This window comes from Neopelma chrysocephalum, unplaced genomic scaffold (assembly GCF_003984885.1).
Source record: "Neopelma chrysocephalum unplaced genomic scaffold, ASM398488v2 Primary Assembly neopelma1_75, whole genome shotgun sequence".
In the NCBI taxonomy this organism is placed as follows: Eukaryota; Metazoa; Chordata; class Aves; order Passeriformes; family Pipridae; genus Neopelma; species Neopelma chrysocephalum.
In genome coordinates, this window is record NW_020897736.1 from 4,264,214 (window position 1) to 4,287,866 (window position 23,653).

The 23,653-nt window shown below is 38.9% G+C and overlaps 1 protein-coding gene across 3 annotated transcripts in view; it reads right to left on the reverse strand.

Moving 5' to 3' along the window:
* FBN1 (fibrillin 1) overlaps positions 1-23,653 on the reverse strand; it is a 147,916-nt gene that overhangs the window by 60,758 nt on the left and 63,505 nt on the right. For all 3 annotated transcript variants that reach the window (XR_003535056.1, XM_027688753.1, XM_027688754.1), the window contains exons 9-18: positions 21,371-21,529; positions 18,345-18,503; positions 16,908-17,048; positions 16,004-16,123; positions 12,514-12,639; positions 10,269-10,391; positions 5,826-5,948; positions 4,768-4,920; positions 2,519-2,572; positions 1,479-1,604 (exon numbers count right to left, since the gene is read on the reverse strand). Coding sequence is in view for 2 of the 3 variants with exons in the window: in XM_027688753.1 (XP_027544554.1) it covers positions 1,479-1,604; positions 2,519-2,572; positions 4,768-4,920; positions 5,826-5,948; positions 10,269-10,391; positions 12,514-12,639; positions 16,004-16,123; positions 16,908-17,048; positions 18,345-18,503; positions 21,371-21,529 (1,284 nt within the window). In the remaining variant the exon portion in view is untranslated. The remainder of the gene's footprint in view (positions 1-1,478; positions 1,605-2,518; positions 2,573-4,767; positions 4,921-5,825; positions 5,949-10,268; positions 10,392-12,513; positions 12,640-16,003; positions 16,124-16,907; positions 17,049-18,344; positions 18,504-21,370; positions 21,530-23,653) is intronic.

The following is a 23,653-nucleotide window of genomic DNA, read 5'->3' on the forward strand; positions in this document are numbered from 1 at the left end:
GGCAAGGCTAAATTAATCCTGACAACATGAATGAGAAAAATAAGATAAAATATAATCACCAACGTTCAAAACTTTGCAATTAGGGACCAGTAACAATAACATGCTAGAAACCAGAACTCATCAGTTGAAGGCTAGTGAGAAAACTCTGGATGTAACTCCCAATTAGAGGCTGACTTTGATCCCAGAGTGTAACATGTATTTGAGAGAAGACTAATGCACTCTAGCATCAGTTTAGGCAGGATATTCCTAAGGGCAATGGAGAATTTCTGGCACAACTATACAAGCCACTGGTCAGACTTCATCAGAACATTGTACACTGGTCAGATCAGTTGTGTTCAAGAGAAGACTGCAGCCTCTGCTTTTATGAAAAGACTGGAAGTGTGGATTTGGATAGCTTAGCCAAAAGAGTTTGAGAAAAGGATACAATGATTCTTTATAAATACTTTGGGGAGAAGCGCTGACATGGTGCTAAGTCAAAGAATAATATTAGTACAACATCAGCTGGTAATAAAATGGTCACAAATAAATTTTAACAGGAAATCATAAAAAATTTCTAATCAGTCATGCAAAGGAGGTCTGGAACAATGCAGGAGTGGAAGAAAGGAATCTAAAGGATTGTAAGTTATGGGCTTTTGATGGGACCATGTAATGGAACAAGAGAATTGCCAGAATTTAAATTTCTAATAGGAGTCTGCAGGCATCTGATGGTGGTTTTTTACATCCCAAATAGTGTGAGAAGAGACTGGTGTGTTGCATATTTGAATTCTTTTTATCCCATGCCACAGTGCTTCCACTAGTCACTTCTAAGGAGTGCAAAAGACTTATTTCAACCTTTCTGATAAAAAAATTTGGCTTTAGATATTTTTCACTTGTACAACATAGGAAACCAGCCCTAGCCAGAGACACCACGCCATCAGATTCTGCTGGTGCTTCCAATGACAATAAGCTTTCCTGTGTCTGGCCAGTACACCTAACACAGTTAAACCAATGCCCTGTCTGAAAGTTGAAAGGAATTTTCCCCAAAGGTAGAGTTGGGATAAACCATGTAAGCCTTCTGTGGCATATTGGATGCTTATCTTCCTATGATCAGTAGGAGTTTTACTTAAATCCCCTGCTCTTGGAGGCAACCTAGCACACTGGGGATCCTAGATCTTCCCTATGGTGCACTGCAATTGCAGGATCTTGCTTCTTTTGATTTTGAGAAACACTGGCACAACATGAGTGCATGTCCAGTGGACTTAACTGAACAGGGTATTTATTGCCTGGTTGCCAGTGATTTGAGTCAATGACAGAAACAGTCCCTTACAGCCCCACAGTGGAGCATTGCAAAGCTCTGAAATTAGAACAGGATTTCTGAAGAAATATCCAGAAATACCAGAAGAGCAGTTAGTGGATCTGCTGAAACACTGGGGAAAAAAAAGTGAAAGAGGATAAAAACAAGCATCAAACTTCAAAGTGAAAAATGGGATATTTCATACCAATGCAGTTTTTCCCAGTTGAATCTACTTCATATCCAGGGTCACAAAAACATTTGTACGTTCCATGCAGATTCTCACACCTTCCATTTGGACAGAGATCAGGATCCAATAAGCACTCATTAATATCTAAATAAAGGGAAAAAATAATGAACATCTGAGCCAGTTGTTGAGGGGTTGTGGGGGTTAATTCTCCAAACTAGAAAAAGACATTTTCAATATCACTAACATTGGCTGCTCCATATTTTATGATCGTGTAGTTCTGAATAGGAAATTCCACTTAAATGTTCACACTCAAAAGAAAGAAGCATCCCTTTCGCCCTGATTTAAGACCATTTCTAGCCCACAGTCATTTAAGAGACTTCCAACTGTAGATAAGAACTGGGATATTAAACTGGGGATCAGAGATTAGATTTAGAGAGGCCCATGTACTAATACCCCCCCATTTCTTGGTTCATAGCATTTCTGGATGGCATCACTTCCCAAAGCATTAATATCCCTCTTTTCTGAGTGCTTTTCCCTGTCTACTGCCAGCAAATCTACAACTGACATTGGCTGACTTAAGAGTTTGCAGTTTCACAATTCTATGACTACAAAACTTTTATTGTAATCACTTCCTCTTTCTCTGTATTTAGCCAAATTCTGTGAGTCTGGCCTATTTTGAAAGACAAAAAATGAGGAAACTCAGTGTTCAACATGGCTTTATTCTTCAGGATGATTTCGCTTGAAATATGCAAATATTATTTACATACTTGATTTCAAAGCCATGTAGGTAATAACACTTCTCACAAGTTTGTCATTCTTTTCTAACAGCACTCACATACATTCCATGATGTAAACTAGAGAAGACACAGTGGTGAAATGGCATGCTCCATTCATTTCACCCTAAAGCATTCTAATGTCTTGTAAACAGCTATCTGACTAAGCCTTTCTCCCATTCTCTCCTGTCATCACCCCCACCAGCAGGGCTAACAAATTAAGGATATCAAAGTAACTCTTTTAGGTAGAACTGCTATAGTTTGAATTACATTAGGTGATCTTACCATTTCCTCCTGCAGTCATGCCAGTTCCACTGCTGCACAGAGCCTGATATTCAGCTGGAAAAAATATTAAAATACTTACTGGAATATTCTTTCTTAGCTCATTGCTTTCAACATCACCATTTACAATATGACAATTAATTATTCGAATGAAATAACATGCTTTGCAACTCTTCCAAAAACATTAACAACCCCACAGTGTTCTGAACCTGTAAAACATTTTAGCAGATTCAGGGTCTGCATCTGTTTGTGAAGATGGATGAGTAAAAACTTCACATGATGAACCATGGCATTTAGGAATAGACATAAACTTCATGGTGGCCCTCCCACACAAATGAACCATGACATATTCACAGCAAGATTCTCCAGAACTCATATGTCCAAGTCCTTACTCAAGGTGCATATTCAAAGTGACCAGGAAACAATTTTTTTTCCTATAAATCTAGACCATATTTAACTCCATTTAGCAGGAGTCTCTTCAGGAGTTCATAACAGATCAACTATCTCCTATCTCTTATCCTTAACAAAAGTAATATGTATCAAAGCATCTCAAATGTCTCAACTACTGCTGAGTTCAAGTTCTTCTTTTGAGTTCAGAACAATTAACAGAATGAACTGTCAGCCAGCTCAGCATTAATTGTTGCCATATAGGTCAACATTGTCCAATATATTTTCACTTTCATAACAGCCTAAATACCTACACTGCTAAAATTAATAAATATTAAAAATATTTATGGAATTAGCTGTCTTCTCTTTGAGGGAAATCACATGCAACACATCTCCCAATATTAAGATAACCAGCAGATTAATGTGTACCCTTACCTAAATCAATAATCACTGTCACTGTATGGGAAAGCAGACCTGCTCTGAACATGCATCAGCAAAACTTTCAGTCTCAAACAGCAGAAACTTTTGCAAAGAGTTTCTGAGGAGCACAGAGGGCAAAATGTCTTCCTTTCAGGAATTTTTTTCAGTCTCTCTGATAAAATGGTCCTCTCTAAGAAATCTTCTCCTTCCCTCCCCCACTCAAAGCCCAGAGAAATGTTACACTTCACCCTACATGAGATGGCATTTTTTTAATAATTGAAGAGGTGAGGAAAAAAACACAGGAAAAATAGCTTCCACTTATGTAAATGTTCCGCAAAAGGAAATAAAATACAAAACAGAAGTCAATGATAGACAGTCCAACATTTGTAAAAGATTTCAACTCTACTGTACAATAGGGCCCACTGACATCCTCACAGGCTGCTGGAAAGGGTCCTTCCTATTTTTCTAACATTTCCTTGGTGTTTTGCTGTTCTAAACAACACACCAAGTTATAAAATGGTCGTCAGCAAGTTCCTGCTGAGGAGCTCACAGCAGCTCAATCAGCCTAATTTGTTCCAACTGGTTTTGTCTCCCTAATGCTTTCCATAAAGCTATCAGTTAAAAAAAAAGATTTAAAAGATAAATCTAAAATTATTTTAGCCTACCAAGCAGATACCTTGTTAGTATGACACGCTTTTCAACTACATATCAAATGGCTTATTTTGTTTATATGCAACAACAAATTTGCTGAGTGAAAAGAAACACTTAACAAATTTGGGCTTCAAACTAGCTCCCTGCAGTCAGTCACCTCCACAAAACCAAGGTCACTGTTTACTGGCTTCATGGCAAGGACTGTGTCAGCAGAGTCTTATTGGAAGAAGTGCTTTCCTAAGAGCAGATCCCGCCCATCAGAATGATTAGGATTGCTTCCTTGCCAGAGAGAAGTCATGTTCCAGCCAGCTTCACTTGGTGAGGATTTCAGTGACAGACTCAAGTATTCAAAACCAACTTAACTGGACATTTGTTTGTGCATAACTGTCCACAGACTGGTTACTGAATAAATGATTTCAGATCTCTTGAAGGATGTAGGATTCAGGCAGCAAACATCTCACTGGCAGGTGTACATGAAGATCTGAATCACAATTTTTCAAAATTATGTTTTTCGTTATCTACACCTACCAAAACAGAGTTCGCTTTTTGAAAATGTACTGTTTATTTTCATGTGTGTAACAACTCTGGAACCAGATATCATACTTTACTATTGCTTTAAAAAATCAGCTTCTCTACTCTTACAACACACAAAACAGAGGATGGCTCAAAATGCGTAACATTCTACAACAACGTAACTCTCCTGATTTATTACTATAAAACTGCATTTTACCTTTCTAAAAACAGTTCATTGACTGAAAGCTTCAATTAGAAAATTACCAGTGAATATGCCATACCTGAATTTTGTGCTGGGCAGGGCTGGCAGGGCTCTCCAAAGGCATAGTCAGTGCTGGCACAGCAACACTCTGACTTTGTAACTGCTCCCGTTAATGGTCTCACACATTGTCCTCTCTTGTAGCCACCGTAGCATGTGCTCCGCATATGTGTGTCTGAGGAAAGAAATCTCTCTTAATCCTGCCATAGCCAACTACAGTCATAAATTATAACAAGTATTAAATGTAGCTCGGGTGTCATAAACACTGTAAAAGAGCTGTCAAAACAAAATATCTTTCACTGTTTCCCCATGCTTTTCACCCACCTCTCCCCTTCCTCTACTCTGCACAGGAAATTCTTCTTCCTCATGCCCCCAAGAATTCAGACATACAACTAGTTACTGCATTTAATGCACTAGTGAATTACTAAGTGAACAATCACTTCTTAACCATGAACTAGTGAGAAGCCATGGGGAAAATGGACAAGTCTCTGCTCTTTCTTTGCTTTAAAAAAAAAAAAAGGAAAAAAAAACAAGGGAAAGTCAGTAGTGCTGTCCCAGTACATAAGATTTCAAATGTTTATGTCTTCGGGTCTAGGGGTGACTTTTCTCAGTTTTTAAAAACTGGCCCATAAATGGCTCTCAAGTATTTTAAAATCAAACACTGAGCTTGTGCAGAAACAGACAGAAAATTGGGTACCTCCCATGTTAAAAAGAGGTGAAAGAGTAATTAAATCTTTAAGCTTAGTGACAAATGAAAAGTTTTACATTGACAGAAACAGGGCAAACTTTCATCTACTCAAAACTGTTACAAAACTAGTCACCTCTATGCTGTATAGTCTACCTGACGTTGTGACCGGAATCACACATTTTTTTCACTTTAAATGCAAAGGAAATGAAAACAAGAGCAAAACAGGCTATTACAGTAAATACTTCAGAGCTATTAGTATCCACCATAACTACTACCCACCAATCCATAAAAATATGGTCCATTCTACATTCAAACTTGATGTGTCCATCAGTCTGGCATTAATGTCTTAACATTGGTTAACTGTGACTCCCCACACATTAAGCTTGTCTTACCAACACAGACACGTCCATCCAGTCCCACTGCAAGGCCAGGGAAACATTCACATCTGAAAGAGCCATCAGTGTTCACACAGCGCCCGTTCATGCATATTCCATCTGTCTCACACTCATTGATGTCTGTTGGAGAACAGAATGAGCTTTATTAGAAATTAAATTACATAGTTAACCAGTGCCAGTGCCTGGCTGAAACTTGCATTTGTGCAGCTTATTTTCAATGTATCCTAAAAAAATATCAAGTGTAAATGGAAACTAGTTCAAGTAAAGGTTTTGTTAGGAATAATAATTAATTCATTCCGTGAAAGAGAATAAGAAAGTGCAAAATTCAGGAGAAATAAACAGAACAAAACAATTTTGCTTCCCTTGGAAAGTGAAAAGGGGCTACATTTTCCTAAGTTGTTCCCAAGAGGTACATGTTCCGATTCAAGGATCATTCAGGCAAAATCATAATTGGAGGAAGGAAGAAACTGTGACTGCTAACACAAAGGACTTATGTAGTATATAACAGGACATTCCCTTTCCATATTAACAGTTCATGCTGTAAGAAATCACCCAAAATAGCAAATTGAACCTTTCACTCCCCACAAGGTGCCTTCACAGGGCCACTAAAGAATTTCCCTTCCTCCTGCTGCGGGTTCAGTTTTTGGAAGCACATCTGAATCTCCACAGTCAGACCCTGCCCACAGTAGTGTCCCTCTGGTGGATCTGCATGACAATTGGGTTTTCCTATCAGATGCTCATTACAGCCCATTTTATAAACTCTCAATGAACAGACTGCACTCCAGCCTTGAAAGGAATTTGTTAATGACTTGAGCCCTGAGCAATTGCCCAGCACAAGCTGCCATCTTTGCCCAACAATGGTACATTGAACAATAAGGCCCAGAGCAAGGAAATACAAGAATGAAGCCTTATAATATTAAACTATTACAAAGAGATGTTAAATTAGTAAAAAATGACATAGGTTGTGTATCCTGTTAATAGTAAGATCATTCTCTAGGTGCAGAGAGCAAGTCATCATTTTAGAAGTGATTAAGAAAAGGAGTGTTTAAAATATTGTTTGGAAGTATGTATAACCTTTATAAAATAATCACTTCATAACAACTCTCCATAATATATACAAGAGACAGTGTGTGTGACAATTTCCTTTTTTCTGACCTTAAAAGGGCAAATTGAGAGTGAAACACCTCTGTGTTTTACTTAGTTTGTGTTGTTTGGCATAAAACTTGGCTTGTATGATCCAAGATTCCTTTTTCAAACTGCATTTTAAAATAAAAGCTATATTTAAGTACATGGGCTCAATGCATTTCTACTTCATCTTGCAATCTTTTGTTCTGTTTCAGACAAATCTTAATTGCTTTTCCCACTTTAAATTTAGTCTTTACTCAGTTTAGGTAAAAACAAAGTTGGGATTCAAAATGTGCCCATACTATTTAACAGTGTAGACAGTTATTTTGTTAGACAACACTGAACTCCTGAGACAGACAGATTCCCCTAAAAGTGGGAAAAGAAATTAACTTTCCTTTTTTAAGGTCATTTATAGAAACAGAAAGGCAAAACTAATTTTCTTCTGTTTCCTGCAGTACATTTTTAAAAAAGACTCTGTAAGCTAGTGAAGGGTGAGATGTGCAATCCTTAGTCTTTTGCACTGATTTATAAATGTGTTGGAAATACTATTGTAGATGTTTTTCAGAAAGATAAAGTGGGTCACTCAGGATGGTGCAGATCAGCTGAAAACCTGGTTTCAGTAAAGACGGGGTGAAAAGCCTCTGCTTTTACCAGGGCTGAGATTCCACACAGTAAATCAACTTCACACATAGGCATAAAGTCTAAATTTCTAACCTGGAGAAGGCTCTGCTGTCTTTTGTGGTAAAAGTCACTACTTGGACAACTTAAAATATACTCAGCTTGGTTCTGGAAAACCAACTAATGGATTTGTCCTTCATGTTCAATGAGTTTTTGCCTTTTCTGCTTAGCTTGGTTATTAGTGCTAGCTGAATACAATAAGTCCAATTTTAACCAGGAAAAATTTACTCAGACTACTAAACTACCAAACTACCATTTTCAGTTGCTTTGCAGAAGCTTTCAGTTTGAGGAATTTTTAATCTCAAGATGAAACAATAAAAGGAATAATGCTTCAAACCTCTGCCTGCTCCATTTAAGTGTTTCTGAAAAATCATCAGCAAATCACCACCAAAAAAAGCTAATGGTGAATAAGTTTAGCATGTTTTGTATTTCAGGGAATACACAAGACTATGGTGTAACATTCTTTTTTGGCATGTTATTTCAGAAAGTCTAAGTGGAATTTTTTTACCAGACAGCCAAGCATTTGCCCTGTACTTATACTTAAATTCCAATTTTATGGAACTGCCAATTACATTACCCCCATCTTTGGGTTAGAAGCCCTTCTTAGTAGTTGAAAATTTAGCCTAGAGTGCATCAAATGAGATGGTTACAGAAGCAATGAGCTGCACTCATATTCCTCTGTTGATCCCCTAAAGAGTTTGGCAAAAACACATGTTCAACTCCCTATCAGAATTGCTCAGGCAGGAAGCCAATTTGCTGCAGAACTGTCAGTTTGTGCATACACACATTCCCAACGTGCACAAGCACTCACTGCATGTGCAAGCATGAGCTTAGAGTTTAAACTTGTGTAAAATTTAATGCATGTACTTCATAAACAAACTGGGCTAAGGCAGTGTGAACAGTGTTTCAGAGATTACCAGTTCTGTGGGACACGAGGTGTTTACTCCATACATTTGGCATGTACGGAAAGGACTCAATAAGGACAAACATCCAAATATACAGGAAAAGACATTATTAAGGATCAAACTTTTAAACTTTTAGTAACATGACTGGAGAGAGCTGTGCTCCTCTAGCCACTGAAGACCTGGGAATTGTTTCATGATACTTTGGGCAAGTGGAAGAAAGGAGACAAATACGAAGTGGGTAAAAAGTGTAATTTGTGTGTCCAGGTCTCAAAATCTGGTTTGATTTTGACCCAACAGTAATTTTAACACGTAATGGATGTTTGCATGCTCATTCATAAAGAACAAGGCTTACAGTAGGTGTTGAAAAGCAGTAGGAGAAATCCTTCATTTTACTATAAGGTCTGTTCCAAGTTTCAGTAGGAATCAGTTGAGTTCCCTGCAATTTTGGATACTTTTCAAATATTCCTCCTTTGATGCACAGAAGTAAGATTTCTCTAGGGCCAGAAACCCCTTTTTGACTGTATCCATACTGCTGTTTAGCCAGGAGGCACATAAGAGAGGCTGTAAAGTTGAGTATCATCATGTTTTAAGCAGCCTGGTAGATACCATCTTCTTGGGTGGCATTTCAGTGCACAGACGGATGTAACAAAAAAAAACAAAAACAAAACAAAACAAAAAACCAAAACCAACCAAACAAAACCCACAAAGAAATAATACAAAAAATACCAAAAGATACTCAAGGCAAAAATCAAGACAAGCATTTGGGCTGGGCTGAGTTTGCATCCATGAGTCACATCCCTGCTAACACAAGGCAGCCTGTAGTAGGTCTGGTACAGTGTTCAATAAGCAAAAGGATCAAATTAATTCATCTTTCATGTTACTAACTCTCAAAACTGAATTACTTATTCAAACATTTATTTTTGTTATTGGTCCACAACAAGATGCTGCAATGTGGCATTTTTTAAAATTTGCTGAAGTGTAATCAAGCACTTTTTCTGCCTTGATTCCAAGAGTTAAAAGCTTTTTAATTTTTCAAAAGAAAAACTATAAGCAACTTGGCCCACCACTTGTTTATTCCTTATTTTGACTTCTGCTTTGTGCCTATAAATTTACTGAAACATGAAGACTTACACACACAAAATGTGCAGTTTCTGATGGGACTGAACGGAAACTCCAGTGACACAACCAGTAACCAGGAGTGTCTCCCACAGGGGGTATTGCTGAGCTACTGCAGCAAATGGCAAGGACAATTTTGCTGTGGTGCTCATGTCTGCACCTTGGTCACACAGAGTGCTGGCCACTCCTTGGAGTATTGACTAGGAACACACAGTAAGGAATGGGAGAAAAGCCCAAAGGAGGCAATGAGCCAGGATGCTTGGGTGGCCAAAGGCAGAAAACTTTAAAAGGCCAAACATAAAATATGAGATATACTGGAACCAAACTGCAGAAGACCTCATAGGCTAAAAAAATGGAGTTTAACTAGGTCAGATCACACAGTCCTTGATTAAAGGATATTTCCCACTGGCTGGTTTGGGTGGTTGCTCAACACTGTGGAGAAGACTGAGTACTGTCTGCACAATGACAAATCATTCTAGATGAGAATCATCTGATGAGAACCCTGCCCAGTACCTCTTGTTCCCAAGGATCACTGTAAGGAAATAACGTGATTCTTGAAGCTACCCAGAGAGATATGACTCACAAGCTTTGGGAGCCCATAATTTATTGTGCTCACCTGTGCAATAGCGTCCATCAGATGCCAACTGGAACCCTGGTTTACAAATGCATTTAAAACTGCCATCTTCATTGATGCACATCCCATTGAGGCAAATGTTCCTTATGCTGCATTCATCCATATCTGAAAATGTACATGATAGACATAACACTCACAATGTTGAAGCAAAAGAACTCTTATTAGTTATATTGAAAAGATAAACCTTAATTTCTTTCTTAGTTGTCAGAGGTATATGATAATGAGAAACATATGATGGGACATACTGCACTGTCCTAGAGGATGTGTCAAAGCAGTGACTCCATTTTTCATAATGAATCGTTAACATCCAAAAAGAGCAAAGAGAACGAAAACCAGATGAGAAACTGGACAGTTTAACTGCCAGTTGGTAAAAGCCATCAAAAAGTGAGAAAGGATGTAATTGAAGAGGGTTTGCAATCTTAATCTAAATAGAAGCTAGGTTAGAAGCAGCCTCCTGTTTGAAATGGTAAACACAATTTTATGTTACTAAGAAGACCTGGAAGGGGAGGAGTGAACATTTGGGTTTGGAGTGAAAACTTTTGTAGCCTCCATTGGATGAGTCTAAGATTTATGATGTGGGAGAATTCCCAGCACTGTACTCGAGCAGGCATTCTGTGGGCACTGTCATCCTCAACTTCCATTTAAAATAAAACCTGCCCCTTCCTCAGATTTAGCATAACAGGTCACACAGGAGGATACTTACTAATTATAGCTTCATAATAGCATTATATTATCCCTCTGACCTAATGGGGTAGCATGAAGGATTCAAATAGGAAAAGGTGGAGGTCTCAGACACTGCTATTCTGAACCCTGCACAGTTACTCACACAATGGGAAAGAAAAAAAATAGGCAAGTACAGAGAATTCTGTGCTTGATTTGAGTAAGCTTTTATATCCTCTTAGCCTTTACTTTGTCCTGGCACAAATGAAATCAGTTTTGGATGTTACATCTCAAAAAATCAGCACTATTCACCAGTTTCATCTGAAGGAATACACGCAGTTACATTAAGGTATGGCACAATGCCATGGTCTTTTCTGATTAGTGTGTGTGTACATGTATTCCTAAGAACAAAACTTGATGCATTACAATGCCAGAGATGAAACTGTTTCATAAGTGGATGCAACAGACATTCTGGCAGCACATGCAATGGAATTAAAACTGTTTTACCAGACTGCCGATGTCCTGGTTCTTATTACTATTAGCACATGGTATTTGGTGGGAAAGGAAGAAATCAGCATAAGGGGTTTTTTTTCCCAAATAGACTCATTTCCAAATATATTTAGTCAATGTACTTCCATTATAACATATTTAAAAAGCAGCTTATAGTGCTAAACTGTATCTAAAAAAGAGTCAGGAAAAACAGAGTCTTAAAATGTCTGTCTCTACCAAGGATTAACAGAATCACTACTAGCACATAAAATCACTGGATCATAATGACATTACAATATATTCAGAATCGTGCTATTTTCCTTAATATTGCAGCTGTCTTGGACAGAAATTACACTTCTAGACATGGTGTGTTTTCTTTTTACTTACAGGCTAAGTCAGACAAAAATAATTTATGATTTAAAAAAAAATCGTGTATCTATCCCAACCAAGAATTTTGGCATTAAGTCTTTGAGCTGAATCACTGAGATAATATTCTGCCAAAAATGTTTCTAAGAACAGTGCTTGAAATTCTTTTAACGTATGAATAGATCATTGGGAACCCTCCCAAGGACCTTGGGAAGCATGATAAAGAACATTCTTCTTTTTTCCCCCTTTCTTAAAGGTCTGGGAGGTAGGAACACATCAATTATGTTTACAAATTTTTCTTAAAACAGTTTTTATAGGTCAGACCAGACTGCATCTACATAAAACACATTGCTAGTCACCCAGTAAGATCCCATAAAGCACGCTGTAAAACACGCAGTAAAATCAGGCAGCATGTGACTTGTGCTGTGTTTTAAAATGTACCACTCCCATCAAAGAAACTGCATTTTGTGATAGTGGTATGTGCTATTTCTCCTGCTGGACAGACATCCCGTTGAGGATTGCCAAGCCAAGGCTCCAGAACTGGCTGCAAAAGACATTTCACTTGCCCTCCCAGATACAGCAAAAGGTATTTAGAAATCTGATTCCTTGTTCCTTCCCTTCCCCCCACCAGAGGTCCTTTTCTTTTTCGTTGACATGAATAACCTCTTGCAACTGTAATTACTGATATGGAATAACTTCAGAAAAGTCTTACCTTCACAGTTTTTCCCATCAACTGCCACTTGGAAGCCAGCATTGCACACACAGTGAAAACTGCCATCTGTATTTATGCATCGTCCATTATTACAGATACGACCATTCTGTAAACATTCATCAATGTCTGAAAGCCAATCGAAAAGAAAAATAACATTTGGGGGGGTTTTCTTTTTTATACTCAAGAGGAATTTTTCCCATTTCCCCTTCTCTTGGGTTTTTAAACCTACATGGAAACTACATTCACCTGAAAAAAGATTTATTTTGATTTCCATAACTGAATGTTATGGGGGTGGAAAATGTTCATCAGCTTGAAATTTCAAGTTGCTGTGAAAGAATTTCAGTGAACAGTACCCTGCAGCTTTCTCAAACAAGAATCACAATTGTTTGGGGTTTTTTTGTTTTTGTTCATCATTAAAATATTTTTGCTGAACTTTAACTTAACAGTATCTAACTACTTAAGAAAAGATGGGGGAAGCTTGTCTTTTGCTGCTGCTTTGTAAGATAACAGGAAAGTTCAAGACTTTCCCACCTCAGAAGATATTTCTCCTGCTTATTTTATATTTGAAACATCAGATCCTCATTTCCCTCTCTCTGCAGGAGGTGCTTGGCAAGTGCTTTGGAGGACCTGAATAGTGATATCACACAAGGCTGGCAGCTCTCCCTCTACTCCAAAGGAGGGGAGAGGAGATGCTGAGACAGACTGTCTAGACATTTTTCAGATTGCTCAGTATTCTCCATAAAGGCCTGGACCATCTCCCAGAGATTCCTGCACACAGGGGACTCTGCTCACAGAGATCACAACCAGCCCATGCAGACCTATCTATCATGCAACCACACTGTCTTCCCAAATATCCCGGGGGTGCCCCTCCCCAAACCCTCTCCACAGAAATTGCTGTGCTGCAGGAAGAGGCAGAGCACAGGGCATCCTCCTCAATGCCCCTGCTCTCTGGACACCTACGCAGGGGGAACTGATGCCCCTTGAAATTATGAACTTATATTGGCCTTCTTAGCAGGGTGGTAGTTCTGGGAAGCTGCTAAGAAACCCCTGAAAATAACTGTTTTGCAAGCAAGCAAGCAACCAATCCAGCAGGAGCAAGAGCTGCTTGATGAGAGCTTGGGGCACTGGCAGCTTCTAGCAAAAGTGTACAGGCCTGATAAACATCCCCTCCTTGGATAAACAAGCATCATCAACCAGCAATGCATAAAAGTGAGTCTCCTCTCTGCTCAGTCCCTTTTCCCCCCCACTTTTCTGGCACTTGATTGTACCTGAGCCTGGCTTCAGCCACCCTACCAGCTTTCTTCCTTAGGACAGCCAACATGCCATAAGATTTTTCTGGCCCTTTAATTTTTAGAGTTCATTAGGTTTTGTATTTTCATTCATCTGATGCCATCTAAATTATGGTGCAGAAAATTAACACTGAATCTCATTGTTCTTTATATACACACAAGCTGAGCAGAGTCCCACCACTAGTCTGACACATTTCTAATTTTCAAAATATGAAAAAAACATCATGATCTTTTTTCCCCCTCAGAGAAATTTGCAAAAAATCAAAGCCCTTCTTTCACTGAGATATCCATAACTTCTGTCATCTCCATGTAAGACCTGACTTCCTCTTCTCAGAAATGCTGAGCAGATTACAGTAAGCAATTAGCTATTAAAGCTAATCATCATAAAATTTCACTTTTTTTGGAGGTCCATATCCCCTCTTCTGCAATTGAGAAGCATTTTTTTGTTTAGATCACTAATCACAATGTGACAACTTTATTCACCTATGTCTCCAATTAAGATATTCATTCAGCCAAACTCCTACTAGAATTATAAGGGGTCCTAGTAACAGTTGAGTCAGTAGCTTGTGATACAGACTGCAATGTTTAATCATTAATCAGAGTCATCATGCAGAAAAAAACCTGCCCTGGAAGCTTGGAGCAAAGAATAGATAAACATCTGGTCATTATGGAGACTTTGTTTTTCAACAGCAGACGTAAGGAATACATTTGCAAAAGCGTATCAGCACAGACATATTTGTGCATGCAAAAAAATAAAATCTCAACATCCAAAGTAGTCATGCAAAGTAATTTTACAGCAAATGCTGATTTTGGCAGGCATCAGTGCTATATCCACATTTTGCCAAATGCACCCTACTAGCCTTTTTCTTTTCCTTACACTGGCCCTAAAAATTCCTTCAGAAAACAAAGATTCTGCACATCGCAGCACTTTCTGCACTGCCTGTCAAGCAAGCACAGTTCCCATAGACTGCAAAGGAACTGCTAAGTGACCACACTTAAATGCCATTAAGCTACTGGGCTTCTGACAACCATGTGTTTGTGTAATGAATCAGTCAAATTAAAAGCCTGTGACAAAAATGACTCATGAGTAAATTCATCACGGCTGAGACTCCACTTCAGCACTCCCTCACCACCAGTCAGCTGAACTGTGAAGATGCTTCCGCAGCATGGCTGTTTGGCAGCAATTAGGTCGAACCCTCCCAGCAACATGCAGCAGTGGTGCTGGCTCTGCATGTCCTCCTGGGCTGCAGTAAGCTTCTGTACCACAAATACCTTTCTGATTCACAAAAGGAAGAAAAAAAACGCACACTAATACAGATAACTTTCTTCTGGCTTTTCAGAAACTCTCTGCTCCAGAATGAGTGCATGCTCTGCGCCCTACACTCAGCCCAGAGAGCAAAATACGAAGACAAGCTGTGACTCTGAGCATTCAAACATCCTGTTTCATTTAGATGCTTCATTTCTTAAGAACTATCAAAGTAATCCTTCATTCCCCCACCAGAAGTCTCTCATTATGACTTAACTATAAAGGACTGCATCCACTTTTACAGTTGAATTCCCATCATAGGACAGTTTGGGAGCGACAGACCCCTGATAGATAGTTGACTGCTGAGGAGCTATGTGCTCCCCACTCCCATAGGAAAACAGGATGAAAACCATCATGATTATTGTTGAGCCTGATCTTCAAAATAACACTAATGAGGATTCTACAGCTTCCCTATCTAGACTTTCCCCAGTGCTTCACTATTTTTCCATATTTTATTTAAGTTTTCATCGCCATAATTTATGTTTAGTTTTTACTCTGACAGTGAGCAGGGACAACACAGGGGCGCTGAAAGACTTATCTTTCCCCCTCCAACCCTTTTAGTCTTTTAACAGTCTTTTGTAGATAAAAGGTTTCTCCAAAGAAGGGATGTTTAATTGTCCTTGAGATCCTCTAGTAGCTAAAGAAAAAATTTCTCAATATTTAAAAAAAAAGAAAGTATGTCTTTTCCACTTCAAAGCCACAAACGGTGCCAAGATACTTTCAGCACAAGACAAAACCCGTCTGTGAACAGCAGCTCCGGCAGGTTAATAATTTTTACTGCCATATCTGATCTTTTTTTTAAAAAAACCCTCATATTTAACACATCTGTTAAGAACTATTTTCCCTCCTGGTATGTATACAATAGTACAGACCAGGCTATAAGGCCATGATTTACCTCTGCACTCTGTTCTTGTGGCCGTGCTCTGGTATCCGACACGACACTGGCAGATGTAGGATCCCGGGGTGTTCACACAGTCTCCACCAATGCAGGGACTCCTCTCACATTCATCAATATCTGCAGAACAGAGACAATATATTTTTATTACAACACTAGTTGAAAGTTATTCGTGCCTGTAGGGGTATTTTATCATTTTGTAGTTGGACAAACAGTGTCCTTCACTCTGAAACAAAAGCGGACACCACAGAATTCCTAGGAAAAGGATCCCACATTCTAAGCTAAGAAGGAGCTGGGAAAAAGGAATAATCAAAAAGACATTGCATGTGTGAGAGGTAAAGGCTTCAGTCCTACATCTCCACATTCCCAGCCACACTGAAGACACAGATTTTGATAGAACCAAAATCTTGCCTGTAAGAGACAGCTAATACTTGCTTCCATCATCAAGCTCTTGCTAAGCTCCAAAATTAAGGGTCTCAAGAGCCCAACAAGATACTCCTCAGGAGCTGAAAGAGGACTTGTAAATCTTACTGAGCCCTAGTTTATGATTTTTTTAACAACAGGTCATTGTATACTCAAAGAGTTGGTAGCACTTTAAAAAGATCATTTTCAATCATTAATAAACACGTTATAGTCATAGGCTAGTAAAATAAGAAATCCTTGCTTCTGTACAATTTTGTTACAAGTTACAAGACTTGCTAAATACTGTCTTAAAGGCAAAACTGTTGTAGAAATAAGTTTGCCATTGAAATCAATTAGTCCTTGGAAGTCTATTTACTGGGGATTTTTTGGAGGAGGGACTGTTTTATTTAAGGACTCCAAGTTGTTACATTGTGTGGAGAATAGGGGTTTTTTTCCTTTAAAATATATTCCTCTCTGTGATTTACAGCAGAAAACCACATACCAATGCATTCCCCTCTACCATCCAGTTGGAATCCTTTGTTGCACTCGCAGCGGTAGCTCCCAGGAGTGGGAATACAACGTCCATTAAGGCAGAGATGTCGGTATGTTTGGCACAAGTCAGTTAAGTTCACCGGCAAGATCACTGAAATAACAAGAGTAGCAAAAACATTTTAATGTTCATCTTAATAATTTCTGGTAATCTGCAACTTGTGCAGCATTTTCCATTAAAAGTCAACATTTGCCTTCCATTGTAATGTGAATTCTCTAGCAAAATGGGAGAGAGAAAATGATACTTTGACTCCTAGAGATTTGTCTGAAAACAGCTAGCCATCGCTGATCTTTTCATTGCAGCAAGTCTGAGCCTCTTCTCCTGCCAAAGAGGACAAAGCCTGCTCACACCCAGAGATAAAGTGGGTATGTGGCACTGCAGGGACTCTACTAAAAGCCTAGAGTAGCGAAGAGCAGGCAGACTGGTTATTTTCACTTTCACGGATAGCAGAGTGAGGAGGGCAGGGATAGCCCTGGGAGATATCCCTATACTGTCTTTGGCAGGCAGGCGTGAGCTGGCTCTGTCCCTGCTCCCAGCTGACCAGAAGCTGTGCAGCTACGTCAGTGCCGTGTCAGGCCTGAGCTAACATACTTCGCCTCTCGGGCTTATTAGCTCAGCTTGGTGCTGAACCAAGACTAAATAGTTTCAGCTGGTGCCAGTGCAAGCAGAGATTGCTTGCATCTGCACAGAGCACAGGCAAAATCAGCTTCTGTTCACTTGTAAAAGAGTGTGGCTATGCCAAACGATTTCAGGTGGCACATGCCTACTGCAGACTATATGGGCATGTAGTAAATTCCCTAAGCAAGGGACAGACCAAGGAATATATTGGTAGTCTGCTCTGGCTTCCTCCTTGCTGTCAAGAAAACTAACACGTCTGTGTGTATCACTAAAAAAGTTCTTTCTGCACATTGGGTCAGTCTCAGTGTCCAGTAGAATAGTATTTTTATCAGTACACTTCCTCCCTGGCCAAGTGAGGGTGAGGAAAACAACCTGAAAGAAGCTGCTTTCTCCCAGACAAGCTCTTTAATGTAAATAACTTTCACAACCTAGTCAAAGAGCTATTCACATCCCTCAATGCTGACAAGCAGCAAAACTCATAATAGCCTCAGAACAACAGTAATATAACTACTACAATATGTGAACTGCAGTACAGACAGTGAGAATGTAATTTTTGAATTCTATCTTAAAAGCGAAAACACAAGGTACACTTGGCATAAGACACATGGTAACAGTCTTTGATTAAAAGGATATCCAGAGACTACACGTCCACGTGAAGTAAGCAAAAGATACCAACAGCTGAAGGGAGCATGCTGCTGCTGAGAAAAGCATGTTTTTAAAGAAGCTAAATGCACATAGTGCAAGGAGAGGTCCTTCCTTTCTTTTTCTTACCATGAGGTGGTGGAGCCCTAGATGGATAGACAATTTCTGGCTGTGGAGGAGGGAAAACACCAGGAATGAGTGGTGGAGGGATGACGTCAGGACGGGCCGGAGGAAGGTCAGGTCTTGCTGGCAGCAGAGCAGCTACTGTGCACAACTTGCGGTACTCATCTGAAACATGAAAAAATAAGTTCTCTTTTAGACTCTCGCAGCCTTTCCATTTAATCCAACTCTCCCCCTTTTTGTGGTGCTTCAGATTAGCAATAACAAACCTTAAATAATTTGGAAAATGTGAGTCTGTATGTTTTCTTCATAGTAACAAGCTTTGTTCTATGAACTGAGTCATTAATGCACAGAATCTCAACACTACGTGTCCAAAGACTGCTGGTAAAAAGGTAACATAACTGACATCCTGGATATGAAATGGAACAGTGAGGTGGGGACCTGATCTTAACCTACTTAGTCTTCTTTCAAGCAAAGTCTTTGGTGAACTCAGTGTGAAGTTTACCTAAAGAAGGACTTTTGGATTTGATCCCAAGTTAATTTAATAGAAAGCTTGCCACAGAGTTAGAAAAATACTTAACAGGGAAAAAAGCCCAGTTTCAACTGGATTTCTTAAAAGTTAACCTCCTAAAACAAAAAAATATAAATATAAGCAATGAGGCAAAACCAATTAGAGAATGAATACACTAACACTATTTCCCTGTGAAAATTAGGTTTGCCAACAAAAGCAGAAACCAAACGAGGTGCAGTCTAAGGAGTGTAGCCAAGGAGAAACCAAGTCAGATCCACATGATATTCATTCTTTTCCACATGATGTGAAAACTATCTATTTTGCTGTAAGCACAGTCAATTCTGAGTTTGATGCATTCTCCTATTGTTTATCTCTATTAGTGGCATCTGCCCTACTGCCCCACTTTTCCTCCTGCCCCCGACTCTTTTGTCTTTGGTAAGTGTGGTTTTGGAACTTGTGATCCAAAAAATGCACACAGAGTATCACAATTAAAGACCACATTTCCAGCTGACCTAATTCATGTTCACAATTCATGTGTACACAAATAACTACTTGTGCAGCCAATACCTTTGAACTTCAAAATTTAAAGTTAGTGGCACAATGGGAGAGAGGAATTACATAATGAAAAAAAAATTAATGAATTCCTGAAACAATATAAAAAATGAGAACTGAAAAATAAAGTAAATGTTAGGACAACTAAGCTGGATATTTCAGCCTTCAACACTTTCATCTCACTTCTGCTTCCACCTGTAAAACACATTAGAAGCTTTTCCTGAATGACAGAGGATTTGTTAAATAAACATAGTAGTCTTCCTTAAGTTATGCTTTTCCTGATTATGAAATCTGCACTTATTTAATGCTCTTAGATGATCAGTTTGTTTCATGTGTCACTGCATTTCCCTCTATTGTCCCTTGATTTTAGTATTTAAATAGTGTCAGTGGTAAGCCCTATTATTCCACATAAACAATTCTTGTTATGTTATACAAATAAATACAGTGGAAGCCTTTTTTTATTGCAACTTTAATCTCTGTGTATAATTTCTAGCAATAAATAGTCTATTTTATAGTAGCAAGTGGGTCTGCTGCCCACATTGAAAATGCAACTGCCCAGTTATATTATGCAGTTAGTGCTCCCCTTTATATTGCAGTAAATTTCCATTTCAGAGTTAGAGAGACTTTGGGCCACTGACAGCTCTAAATTCCTCATCTTGCTTTCTCAGGATATGCTAAGTAAGGAATAACTGAACTTGATTAAATAATGACAGCAATACCTTAAATACATGTAAAGCCTTACAAAGAATTTCAAAGCACTTTTGAAAAGAGTAATTTATAGTGTCAATTTATATCCCAAGTCAGAAATAAAACCAAAAAAAAAGTGGCATGTAACCCTGATCTGGAAGACCTTGCATGGATTTATGAGTCAGGAAGTCCTGGGTTGTAACTCCTTCTCCATGACGTCTCAGTCTGCAGCTTTGGCCAAGTTACTTTACTTTTCCACACAGTTTATTCACCAGTTAGATACGAATAATTAGAAAGTATGTAAAGAAAACAAGGAACTGTGTTAAGACTAAAAGCTTTCTCCTTGTCTTCCTATTTCAGATGATTATCAATAGATTACACTATTTTTTCAGCATTATTCTAGCCAGTTTTGAAATTTCAACATGTTTAAATATTATTAATAAGGCAGTGACAGAAATAGAAAGGCTTCCAAGAGTTCTGACTGTAGATTTCTGCTCTAGTACTATGCAGTTGCACTCAAAGGATTAAAAACAAGAATAATAAAGACTCCCATATATGAGCTCTGACAATGTCTGAGTTACACTGCTATAGTGTTACAATCCCCATTCCTCCCTAAACTCTGCACCTCTCTTGACCTCCCTCCCATCAATCCTGAAATTTCTTGTATTTTCCTTTTCTAAAGCATTTCATTAGGTCTCCAGTCCTAAACAGTGTCAAAAACATCTTCCCTCCACCCCCTCACACTGAGTTTCACAATCTGTTCATCGTCTTCCCTCAGTTCAAGTCGCACGTTATCTGGGGATCTCAACACACAGGGAGGCAATAAAATAAAGCACATTCTGGTAGCAGACAGAAGCAACGTTCTGTGTCAAATTTCAGGAAATATATGACACTTCAGAAGGCTTGTCATGAGGAAGGAAAAACCAGTTTCCCAAGGAGAATGAAACTGCAGAGGGAATAGGGACCTATTAGAAGGCTCTAGAGGAAGTAACTTGATCCTGAAGGGGATGTTGAAAACAAAATCTGAACCAGGTAAGGTCAGAATAACTTGGTCACAAAATATGAATTAGCAACAAGTAATTGTTTCTGTCTGCTTGGTGTAGCCTCCTGGGGGTCCTGAGTAACCTGCCATAGGAGGCTTTGCTTGAGCAGGGTGGGTTGGACTGAACAATCTGCCAAGGTGCCCCTCAGCCTCAACCATTCTGTGCATTCTTTAATGAAAACATTACTGCTAAAAGGCAGTCAGCATTCAGCCACCCTCCCAAGAACTCAGGTGGATTCCTACCGGTGGATCTGATGGGGCACATTTCGGGAGCACTGGCTGGACTGGAGGACCAGCAGCGGCCACTGTCACAGCAACACTGCATCTTGGACATGGGCTGGGGGAGCTGATTCCCACAGCGCCCGTTGCTCAGGGTGGAGAAGCAGAATCCAGGACGCACGTCTGCCGAGAGAAAGAAATGGATATATGTAATCACCCAGTGAGGAATGGGACTTTCACAAAAGGGAAATGTCCCATTTTTCTTGACAGATTTACATTATCAATGACACAGCCCTTTCAATGTTACAACCACCAGAAAACAAAAGGCAGAAAACCAGAAAAACCTAGATAATATTTGGGTTGCTTTGGATTCAGGTGTAACACCTCCTGTGAGAAAGCTGCAGTGAAATTAGGAACAGGAATGAATTAAAGGAGGCAAAAAAACAATAGAAACATATATTCAGTACATAATAAGACTCCGTGCCCCTAAAGAAAAATTGCAGTGTCATGTCTTTTAAAGATAGTACCAGATCAGTTCTGTCTAAGCCTTGATTTGAAAGGCACTGAAGCACAGCAATAAATTCACAGCATCACAGCTCTCAAAGCATTATTTCATTTTTCATTAGTCATGGCTTCCCCAGCTGAAGCATGTAGTGATTTGACAAGATATAGGCTTGCAGGCAGGAAAGAGCAATACAGCTTTAACTGTATTTAACTGTGCCATCACACTGTTTATGGAGATGTGCTGGCTTCCTGTCTGAAAAGGATAAGCACGTGCTGTGCAAAGAACATCCTGTACTCAGATTTTATATACTCAGCTCTAACAACACTGCACAGAGATCCCCCAGCTTAGCAAAGGAAGAGAAAATGTGGATGGAAGAAAAAAAATCATAAAAAATAATCTTGTGATACCATCTCAAGCTTTGAGGAATTGTTTCACAATATGTCACATCATGTCAAACTCAGTATAAGCTGTGATGTGATTTGATGCTGCATGATAAACCAGACCAAGTTTGTTTCTAACATATACAAATATTTGCTGTCAAAATGTAGTGGAATAAGTTGCACACATTATCTTACAACAGTAGACACCATTTCCTAAAGAAACAGTACCTCAATTATCCAGGGCATGGTGGATTCATCTGTCTAGTACCAGTGCTTTCCAGAATTTACCAGCTATTCAAGTGGTTATAAAAAAAAGCAGGGGAGTTTCTTACTATTTTTGAGGCAATTGACATATAGTGATATGTTGGGAGAGTCTGTGATGGTTCTGCTGTTTGTTAACTGGAACCCTGAACATGGATATTACTGGCAGTATAGCTAAAAGAGTCAGTTGGCCTTTGTTTCCAAACTTTAGTTAGGTCACTCATATTATCTTATGATGATAATAGATAAATAACAGAGGGAAAAAAATCTACTCCATTCTATTACTGGTCCTCTATTTTCTCCTGGTACCCAGCAAACTGCCACAAACATTTACTCCTTCATCTACCCTATTAAAAATCAAATGAGCTCTGATGCAAATTGTTGGTGGAAAGGAAACTGTCCTCCAGTACCCTTGGAGAGAGATTGAGATGCTTGGTGTGATGATGAAGTGGATGGCAAGGAAGGAAGTAATCTAACAGACCCTATCATCATCCTCTGTAATTCATCTTTCTCAGTTTTGGTCAGCACCAAGTTTTGTTACATTTAAAAGCAGTGATGGGAAAAAGTGGAAAAAGAATCTACATGGGATCTGTGCAAGCACACAATGTACCATGAAGAGGGAAGCACACAGCAAACATCTTTGTCTACTTACAGGTGTAAGAGTGTGCTCAAAAGCCACATCATTTTCAGAAAAAGGCAGTAAGGTTGTAAGAAAAATATAAAATCTTTCCATATGCATAATGTGATTATTTGTACTTCCTTTTTTTCCCCCTCTTTCATTTAAATTTTCTATTCCAAATGGTAAAACATACAAACATGGGCAAGAACAGCAGGAAACAACATTTTCACCGTTTCATTTTTAATATTTTATTATTTTTACTAAAAACATAGTCCTTTGAAACGGCAAAAAATCAGTGTGAGAATAACTTTCAAGAAAAAATTGTCTCTTAAAAAAAAAATATTAAAAAAGGCCATCGAAAAGTGACACAGACCAAACAAATTTACGCCAGCTGGAAGCACGGGCAGCTTTCTTCACAGCATTCTTTGTGTACTGGGGTTGAGATGCCCCTCTGTTGTTTCTGCTCTTCAGCTCTAGGAGATATTATCTTTGCTTTGTCTATTCTAATTTCTAAGGTTTGTAATAATGGAACTCCCGGTTCT